The sequence below is a fragment of the Pectinophora gossypiella genome, chromosome 5 (genome assembly GCF_024362695.1).
Source record: "Pectinophora gossypiella chromosome 5, ilPecGoss1.1, whole genome shotgun sequence".
In the NCBI taxonomy this organism is placed as follows: Eukaryota; Metazoa; Arthropoda; class Insecta; order Lepidoptera; family Gelechiidae; genus Pectinophora; species Pectinophora gossypiella.
Window position 1 is genome coordinate 9,518,051 of NC_065408.1, and position 10,180 is coordinate 9,528,230.

Genomic DNA, 10,180 nt, shown 5'->3' on the forward strand with positions numbered 1-10,180 from the left:
TCCAAGTTTTGTAAGTGGAAATTTCAATATTATATCAATTTTGTGATCTGATGTGCCTTGTATTAGCTGTAAGTGTCTAATGTTAGTGATATAAAAATAAATACAACATTATATAAACGTAATGTTTATTTTCAAATAATTTTCCTATAGGTACTCTAATAATTTTGACTGTTACTAATTAAAATTATTATTGAAAACAACTCTAGATCTCACAATTAGTTTTTACTATAGTAACATAATTATATATTATTATACAACATCAATGTTTTTAATATGGGCCTTAGAGAACTGTCATTATTATACTTTGATTATACTTTTTTGACTCGAGTTTTCCAGACTCAATAGTTAGACCATGGAGATTGGCTAGATTAAAAGAATATTAGACTATACAACCATATTCCATTATCAGTGACTGCCTCAATTACAAATAGTTGAACACAAGCCTATTTTATAATAAAAAAAGATTTACAAATGAACAGGAATCTTTTTTAGATTTTTTTATTTAAGTATTGTTGTATCTTATATTCAGGCACCCATTTTTACCCATCAAATAAGTTGGAACATACAAAACTACAACAGTAGTTTGTTACTTTATCACAGCAGTTTGTAGTCTTTCTTACAAATTCATCAGCAAAATCTTTTGAATAGACTTTGTTAAGTCTTTTCTTCTTGTTTTCTCTAAAGCATTGCACAAAACAAAAAACCATTTATCAGGATCAGCTTTCTTTTCTAAATAAAGCTCCATAAGCTTCGCAGATTTTCTTGCAATTGACTTATTATTAGCATCAATGTCGTCAATGTCACATTCACGAATCTTCAAGTTTCTTGCAAGGTCTGTCCAGCCATTGCCAATTTCTTCCACAACAGTTTCAATAATTCTTTGTTTTTTTTTAGGACTCATATTTCCAAATGGGCTGGTATTTATGTAGCTTTCATTAACAACTCTGTTAGAGGTATTTTGGGTATTCTCTGAAGCTGTAACAAGATGCATAAGTTTAAATACTACTTGGTAAACATGGGAATGCTTTTACTTATTAACTAAAGATGCATGAAATTTGTTGCCATTGCTAATGAATAACTTATTATGTTATTGTAATACTCAATCAGTGTTTTCATCCATCACTTTTTTTCATCCTACACAAAAGGTACTTATAAGACAATGTTCCCTTGTAAAGTAATAGAAATATGTAGGGTAACTCATAATTAGTTATTACTCACCATAGTAATTCTCGTATTCCCTAGGCACATGGGATGCTTCGTATTGCAAGATCTTTCTCATGAGGTCGTTGCAATTGGGAAGCCTTTCAACAATTTTCTTTAGTGGTTCCACATTATCTTCAGACAAAACATCTCGGAGCTCCAACACGTTCAAAAGCTGACTAATGTTGTTGATCTGTTCATACCTTCTAGGGGAGTTTATTTCATTTCTAAATAACTCCTTGAGTGCATCCTTCAACTGAACGTGTCTTTCACTAGACCCTACACTTATAACGATTTGGTGTTTCAAATGAGAGTATTCTGATAAAGTCATTTTTTGAGTTCTAAACTTGCTAAAACGTAAAACAAAACTTTCGACGCGTCGTGTAAATTTCACGAACTTCGAAATAATAATTTTTTTTTTTTTTGTTCTGGTTTTCCCCGAAGGGTAAGGCAAAGGGAACTATGCCCATACAGCCATGTCTTACGTATTTTTTTTTCTTGATGATTAATGAAATGATGAAAGGTGATGAATGATGATGATGAAACCTAAGCCCCCACCCTCGGAGTAGACTCCTACTCCGAACCCCAAACGAATTAACTCAAAAGTCCGCATAAACTTTTGAGTTATGAAGCGGCTTCCCAGCACGAAGCGAAAATAGGCAGATACACTTTGTTTATTGAATACTCCAATATAATAACACTCGCGAATGTCTTCTGACTAACTTAATGCGATCATTAACCACAAAACACCACTTCGTATTAATTATTTAGATTACTCAATGAAGAAAGCAACTGTCCCGTTCCCGTTTCCCGCCGAAAAGCCTTCGAAATAATAAATCGCAATCGTCACGATTTGACAGCCGTCAAAGGAAAATATGAGATAACTTCCGGTTTACGCACGATTTAATATTTTTGTTAAATACATTTGATAATTTAATTTATAATAGGTAGGTTTATACGTTACTTAATTTTCAAATTTAAAAAAAGTCTTAAGGAACCTTATAATTATATGAGTATTTTAGTAACTAATGCTAACTAGATGAATCAAAAACGTAAATGAAACGAAACACAACAACTTGTAGTTCTGAACTTTTGACAGGGAAGTTCCCGGCCTGCTTACGACTTTGAAAAGTTTGACTCCTTTTGCAACTTGTGTGACTTCATCGTTGGTTGGTTTGTAGCTGATGAAGAGCCTTCGATCATAAATTCATAATATTTTATATGATCGAAGTGCAGAGTACACTTTTAGGACTCCTAGTTCCTATGGAAAAAATATAGCAAATACGTAACCTAGATTTTTTGCGAAATTTAACATCAGTATCTGTTTACATTCACGACTTATTTATTATTGACTTGAAGTAGGTATACCTACCTACACGGAGCTTTAATTTGAGATTAATTTGATTTAATAATTCCTACTTAGTACAAGTAGAACGCAAGGTATCGAACTGTAAACTAGTCAGTGGTATTATAGGAAACACAAATTTCATAGATAACGTTTGTCCTAATTGGAAATATTTGTATTTTGGCGATCAAATTCGACCGACATAGTAACATAGGAAAATCTCAGTGAAGCCTCAGATAAATATTTGATTAGGTGCCTACCTAAAGTCTTATTCTGAAACTTTTTGTAACTTAATAATGAGCTTAATTCCCATTTGAGATTGTTTTAGATAGAAATTATTTAATCTCACTGTTAATGGCGTGTGCTGAAAGTTTAGAATTTATTGACCTTTCGGGAAATAAGAATAGACTGTCTACCCAATAATGGAACATACCTACTCACACCCGTACTTAGGATGTTATTTGTTGGTTCAATATTGTATTTAACGACCCTGTGTAATTTTATTGTCAAGTAGTTGACGCCTTTATAAACAACTATTACAAATGTTAATGATAAGGGGGTCATTACGTAATTCTTATTAAACAATATAGTCCACGCGGAGTATAATTGTGTTTACTTATTGATCCAGCCAGGGTCCACCTTATCTGAGCAATATGAAATGTTTTGACCCCTCTATCAGTTGCGAACCATCGCTTTTGTCGAACGGTCATTATGCTCAAGTATTTAGTTTCTATAAAATAAATTAGTAAAATTATAAAAAATGCAGAGGTTTTTAGCTCGCGGGGTTGTGAGTAATGTTACTCTGGAAAGTCTTCAGAGAAGTTTTGGAAAGGAGGTAGTGTTGAGAAATGGCGTGCGATGTGTGATGACACAGAGCACGAAATCCGACAACTTGTTCCCTGAGAGAGTGGACTTCCCCAGTAGACATATCGGCCCACGTGATCATGATATCGTCACTATGTTGGATCTTCTAGGTTACAAGGTTTGCGATAAGAAACCATATTTCTTACATATAATTCACTTTCAAATTCAAGGCAACTTAATGTTTGTTATTCCCACAGAGCTTGGATCAGCTGACTAAAGATGCGGTCCCAGAAAAAATTCAGCTACGAGGACTCATGGATATTAGTGACCCGATGAGTAAGTGTTGTGGTTGTGCTCTATAATTATAACATGATACATTTATTTTAAGTAGGTACATTCGTGAATTCACGCCTGTTCTTCTTGTCGTGTGGGTTGTGAGGTGGAATACCAGCCTCATCAACCCTGTTGTTAGGGTTGTGATTGAGCCGCCAAAGGCCACTGACATGGCTCATGTAACTATAACTCACTTGCATCAGTAAGTAGTAACCGGGACCAACGGCTTAACATGCCTTCCGAAGCACGGACCATCTTACTTTCGGACAATCAGGTGATCAGCCTGTAATGTGCTAACCAAACTGGGGATCACATAGTGATTTTTGTGATATCTCCCCACCGGGATTCGAGTCCAACGCTCAACCACTGGACCACAGACGCCGTAAACTGCAAGGTAACAAAATGGCGGCTTTTACTTGATTCTCACTTAACTCCTGAACCTTTCACATCCAACATGCCTGTCATATTTTCAGGCGAATACGACCTTATTGAGAGAGTACGGAAAATAGCAGAGAACAATCAAATATGGCGGTCATACATCGGTATGGGATATCATAACTGTTGCGTTCCTCACACCATAATGAGGAATTTATTCGAGAACCCTGGCTGGTAAGAACTTTAACTGTGAATCTCAGAGCACTTATATACGAGTAGGTATTTACGTAAAGTCTAACGCAAGAATATTCTACAGTCTTTTGTTTTTTTCACATATCCACTTAGGACAAATATAAGTAGCTACTTACGTAAGGTCTAACTGGGTATTTGCAAATAGACGTAAGATACAGGATTTTTTTGCATTAATGCATGTTATTTGACTTCCGCTGTTCTGGGATCCACTTCAACACGAATGTTTTAATATACAAAGTAAAAAAGGAAGGAAAGTGCAATTAGATTATCCTAATAATATTATTCTCTATGAAGCAAAGATAGAGTCTAAATATTTTGCTCAATGAACTTAACATAAAATAAAAAGTTTCAGTCTTCTTCTATCGTGTGGGTTGTGAGGTGGATTACCAACCCCATCAACCTTGGTGTCAGCGTTATTATTGAGCCTCCATAGGCCCTTGACATGACTCATGTAACGACTACGTAGTTACATCAGTAAGTAGTAACCGGCACCAACAGCTAAACGTGCCTACCGAAGCACGGATCATCTTACTTTCGGACAATCAGGAAACTAGGTATCACAAAGTGATTTTTTTGATATGTCCCCTCCGGATCGTGAGCCCAACGCTTAAACCACTGGCCAACGGAGACCGTTAAAAAAAGTTTCAGTAATAGATATTAGTAATCTGTGACAAAAAGCTTTCTCACTCAAAGTACCGTTATAGGCGTGTTGTTGAAATTATCTTCTTAATTTTCCAGGACCACTCAATACACACCATACCAACCAGAAGTAGCCCAAGGGAGACTGGAAAGTCTTTTAAATTATCAAACTATGGTTAGCGACCTTACCGGCTTGGACGTGGCCAACGCATCATTACTCGACGAAGGCACCGCAGCAGCCGAAGCCTTGTCTCTTTGTCATAGGTACGAGAATTTAGTTTTCCTTACAGGGGGAATATAATATAATACACCTATTATTAAGGGGAGGCAATGAGACGTATATAGGATCTTTACATTACAAATATAGAACCAAATAGAACGCATTCAGTCGCTTATAATTTCGGGCACGTCTCATAAAAATCGACCATCTTTGGACTTTGTATTAAAATTGCCTGCAAGTTGTCTTCTGATTTTTCTTCTATCGTGTAGGTTAAGCGACCTTGGTGTTGCTCATGTTGGTCATCCACCATCATAACCCACGTCAGGGTTATTATTGAGTTGTCAAAGGCCCCTGATATGGCTCATGTAACGACTACGTACTTATGTTTAAAACTATGACTTTACATTTCCATGGACTAATTCACTATGATGAATACTTCATAATACTTTAAAACCATACAATTATCTATATCGTTGAAATATTTTTTACAATAGTGGGCAACAGGTAGGTGTTATATAGGTGGTAACGCGCTAAAACTAAACATGGTATTCGTATCTTCTTTAAAAATAATAATTCACAGGCATAACAAACGAACCAAGTTTGTGGTATCGGAACGTCTTCACCCTCAAACATTAGCCGTGGTACAAACTCGGTTGGACGCTCTGGGTCTGGAAGTGATCGTAGTACCTGATGTTCGCCAGATGGACTACGCACAAAGAGACATTTCTGCCGTACTGCTGCAATGCCCTGATACGAGGGGGCTGGTGTATGACTACTCCGGTTTAACAGCTGTCGCCCATGAACATGGAGTAAGTTAGATTATGTTTATTGTAAGATGTAACATTACGTAAGCTCTCGACTAACACAAGTAAACAGAAGTAAAACACCCACGGTTTGTTCAACTAAGCTTTCTGTTAGGCCAACGTGATAGGTGATGAGCCGAATCGCCGTCTTTAATGATTATTTAGAAGAATACACTTAAAATAGATCTAAAGTCATTTATATCTGTGATGAAGATAACAATAAGTTTACTAAAATTCAATCATCTCATTCTATATTTTTACAGACTTTAGTTGTAGTAGCAACAGACCTGTTAGCGATGGCTCTACTTCGCCCACCAGCGGAATGTGGAGCATCCCTCGCAGTAGGCACTTCCCAAAGACTAGGAGTCCCCCTAGGGTATGGAGGACCACATGCCGGGTTCTTCGCTGCAGAACATGCGTTAGTTCGCCTTATGCCTGGCAGAATGGTTGGTGTAACCAGAGATGCTACAGGAAGAGACGCCTACAGGTAAGTTAAAATGATTTAGAAGTTATCATTCGAACATTTTGTATTTCTAACATTTTTATTTACTAGGTTGGCATTACAAACTCGAGAGCAGCACATACGTCGAGACAAAGCTACGTCCAATATTTGTACTGCCCAGGCGCTCCTAGCCAATATGTCGGCTATGTTTGCAGTTTATCATGGACCTCAAGGTTTGAGAGATATTGCGTCCAGAGTTCATAATGCTACTTTGGTGCTGGATCATGGAATAAGACAGCGTGGACATAAACAGTCCAACGACGTGTACTTCGATACTCTACACGTCGTTCCACTATCTGAACATGATGCGAATGCCATCAAACAACGAGCACAAGAAAAGAAGATTAATCTGCGCTACTTCGAAGATGGCGCGGTCGGAGTAGCTTTAGACGAGACCACCACTATGCAAGATGTTGATGATTTACTGTGGATATTTGACTGCCAGCCTGTCAAAAATGTAAGACGATATTTTAAATTTAATTTACAGTTTCTACTTATATTTTGGAATCTTAAATTTTATATTTTTTAGGTAATGGAAAGCGGTGACGTTAGATCACGTAGTATACAGCAGGGGCCATTCCGTAGAACATCTCCTTACCTCACACATCCAGTATTTAATATGCATCATTCTGAAACGAAGCTTGTGCGTTACATGAAACGATTGGAGAACAAAGATATATCTTTAGTGCATTCAATGATACCTTTGGTAAGAATGATTTAATACTAAATAATCCAGTCTTGCTTTATAAAACACTTGTTTAAATATATATTTATATGGGTGAATTGGCAGGGATCGTGCACAATGAAATTGAATTCGACGACAGAAATGATGCCGTGTTCTTTCAAACACTTCACGGACATCCATCCATTTGCTCCATTGGATCAGTGTGAAGGTTATCATACTCTATTCGAAGAGCTTGCCAGTGACCTTTGTGCTATAACTGGCTACGATAGAGTTTCATTCCAGCCAAACAGGTATATTGATCACTATAATTTAAAATAAATATGTTAGATTTTTCGTTTACTTCTTGTACCATTAGCCAATCTATTCATCCATATTAACAGAGAGTAAATTATCTGGATGGCCATAGCCTCCGATGGCCATAACTAAATTGTCCTCAGTCCCATTTGGACATACGAATAGTGAAACAAATGTCCACTTATTTTTCCAGTGGAGCTCAAGGAGAGTACGCGGGGTTGCGAACCATCAAAAGCTATCACGAATTCCATGGTGACATGGGTCGCAACATTTGCCTTATTCCCGTGAGCGCCCACGGTACTAACCCTGCGTCCGCGCATATGGCTGGTATGAAGGTTTGCGCTATCCGTGTCACACCATCTGGAGAAATTGACATGGAACATTTGAAAGACAAGGTATTTAGGAATTGTTGTGTAACTGTACCTCTACAGCACCTGTTTTACTGAATGGTTTTTCGTGAAATAAACTTCTGCTTTTACAGGTGGAGGAACACAGTGAGAAGTTGTCATGCCTCATGTTGACGTATCCAAGCACATTCGGAGTGTTTGAGGAACGCGCAGCTGACGTCTGCGAATTGGTGCATAAGCATGGAGGACAGGTTTATCTAGATGGTGCTAACATGAACGCCCAAGTAAGTAAAAAGTTTAAAATTTCGACAGATTTCATGGCAAAAAATATGTAAGTACCTACATACATGACTTACTAAATGAGTTGTTTGTTTGACTTTAGGTAGGATTATGTCGTCCAGGGGATTACGGCAGTGATGTATCTCATCTTAATTTGCACAAGACATTCTGTATACCACATGGCGGTGGTGGTCCTGGGATGGGTCCCATTGGAGTGTGAGTATAATGAATAAATACGATACGGTGTCGAATGTGATGGCGGTAGTCAAAAATTAATTACCTACTTACACTTTAGTTCAACAGCTTTCGAACAAAAGTAAAAATAGTATTGATTCGCCAGAATCGAATCTATTTTTAAGCTTTGTTTGAGGTTTACGCGGTTATTATCAAAATTAAAACATATAATACCAGGTTCTTACCGAGTTTTTGCAGTCTTGAAATAACGGGAGTCTCATATCCCTGATAATAACGCGGTAAGAACTTGGTATTATGTGTTTTAAATGTTTTAATTGTCGTAAGGCAATAAAATAGAACACAGAAGTTAATAACCACTTATTATAATCTATTTTCAGCAAGGCTCACTTGGCACCATTCCTGCCATCACATCCTGTAGTTGATCCACTCGCTGATTTAGGTGAAAAGGCTCACAGTTTCGGATCTGTCAGTGCTGCACCGTTTGGGTCTTCAGCTATCCTTCCTATTTCGTGGGCGTACATCAAAGTAAGTGCAGTTATTTATATAAACAAACGTTTTTATTTGCGTCGACATTTTAGTCAGAAAAAATATGTACTTTTATATAATTGCAGATGATGGGTCCGAAAGGCTTGAAACGAGCTACGCAAGTGGCTATTTTAAATGCAAATTATATGTCGAAAAGATTAGAAGGACACTATAAGACTTTATACAAGGGTGACCGAGGACTTGTCGCTCACGAATTCATCATTGACGTGCGAGATCTGAAGAAAAGTGCTAACATTGAACCTGGTGATATTGCCAAGCGTCTTATGGATTTCGGTAAGGTTACATATTAAATTTATACTTATAGAACGGTAACTTCAGCACTCTTTATTTGTCCAGCTAAGTAGTTAATGATAATGCAAACCTATAGTAAGTGACGTGAAAAAGTAACAGTTTTCCTGGCAATCCTTCTTGCTCCCGAGATGGCTGACACTATTTATATTTTTCATTATGTTTTTAGGTTTCCATGCGCCTACAATGTCCTGGCCAGTCGCAGGCACTCTGATGATTGAACCAACAGAATCTGAAGACTTACAAGAGCTAGACCGATTTTGTGAAGCTATGATAACTATAAGAAAGGAAATTAAAGATATCGAAGACGGCGTTATGGATAAGCGAGTGAATCCCTTAAAGGTACTAAGGAATTAATAGATGAAACTTTTATCAATACTCACAAAAAAGGAAAGATATAAGAATTTGGAAAATTGGCAAATATCTATAACATTTTTATATTCCAGATGGCACCACATACACAACAAGAAGTTATATCCGAAGACTGGAATCGTCCTTACACTCGAGAGCAAGCTGCGTTTCCTGCTGTAAGTCTTCATTACTTATATAGGTGTTCACGTTACTTACAGATTCAAGATAAAATCTTGCTAATTTAAAAATTGTTCTTGCAGCCGTTCGTTAAAGGTGAGACGAAGATTTGGCCAACAGTTGGACGTATCGACGACATGTACGGCGACAAACATCTTGTATGCACCTGCCCTCCTGTGCTTGATGACTTTTAAAATATACACTACCTAAATACCTGTCTGTACATTAAGTACAGACAGGTATTTGAAGTAAAGGCCTTTGGCTGACACCAGGGTTGAAGAGGTTAGTAATGTACCTCAACCCACACAATAAAAAAAGATGAAGTAAAACACGTCAGAAGCGGTTGCGTAATGTATGTATATTTTGTCAATATTGTCGTAGAATAAATATCGTTATTTAACAACAAAATCTTTTTCTTCTGCAAAGATAAAATTTTAGTCTAGAGCGGTATAAACAATTAATTGCCATAATTACTATTGACTTCAAACAAGTAGTTCTATCTACCTTATTGTACGAATATTTCATATTGCGAAGATTATTTACTT

The 10,180-nt window shown here is 37.1% G+C and overlaps 2 protein-coding genes across 2 annotated transcripts; one reads left to right on the forward strand and one right to left on the reverse strand.

Moving 5' to 3' along the window:
- Positions 1–108: 108 nt before the first annotated feature.
- Positions 109–2,079, reverse strand: LOC126366964 (uncharacterized). Its single transcript, XM_050010308.1, has 3 exons — positions 2,023–2,079; positions 1,219–1,597; positions 109–975 (listed from the first exon to the last, which is right to left on the reverse strand). Exons 2-3 carry the CDS (start codon positions 1,529–1,531, stop codon positions 617–619), a joined length of 672 nt encoding a protein of 223 aa, XP_049866265.1. The 5' UTR covers positions 1,532–1,597; positions 2,023–2,079; the 3' UTR covers positions 109–616.
- Positions 2,080–3,213: 1,134 nt separating this feature from the next.
- LOC126366995 (glycine dehydrogenase (decarboxylating), mitochondrial) lies at positions 3,214–10,043 on the forward strand. Its single transcript, XM_050010341.1, has 17 exons — positions 3,214–3,527; positions 3,607–3,685; positions 4,156–4,291; positions 5,048–5,212; positions 5,749–5,977; positions 6,235–6,458; positions 6,525–6,930; positions 7,003–7,179; positions 7,264–7,448; positions 7,646–7,847; positions 7,934–8,083; positions 8,182–8,294; positions 8,651–8,798; positions 8,885–9,092; positions 9,277–9,449; positions 9,554–9,634; positions 9,719–10,043. The coding sequence occupies exons 1-17, from the start codon at positions 3,306–3,308 to the stop codon at positions 9,827–9,829; spliced, it is 3,009 nt and encodes a 1,002-aa protein (XP_049866298.1). The 5' UTR covers positions 3,214–3,305; the 3' UTR covers positions 9,830–10,043.
- Positions 10,044–10,180: the final 137 nt, after the last annotated feature.

Coding starts and splice junctions, on each gene's coding strand:
- LOC126366964 (XM_050010308.1), bottom strand. CDS start 1,531: ATGACTTTATCAGAATACTCTCATTTGAAACACCAAATCGTTATAAGT. Junction 976..1,218: donor GGAATACGAGAATTACTATG/GTGAGTAATAAC, acceptor ATCTTGTTACAG/CTTCAGAGAATACCCAAAAT.
- LOC126366995 (XM_050010341.1), top strand. CDS start 3,306: ATGCAGAGGTTTTTAGCTCGCGGGGTTGTGAGTAATGTTACTCTGGAA. Junction 5,213..5,748: donor GCCTTGTCTCTTTGTCATAG/GTACGAGAATTT, acceptor AATAATTCACAG/GCATAACAAACGAACCAAGT. Junction 7,180..7,263: donor TGCATTCAATGATACCTTTG/GTAAGAATGATT, acceptor GTGAATTGGCAG/GGATCGTGCACAATGAAATT.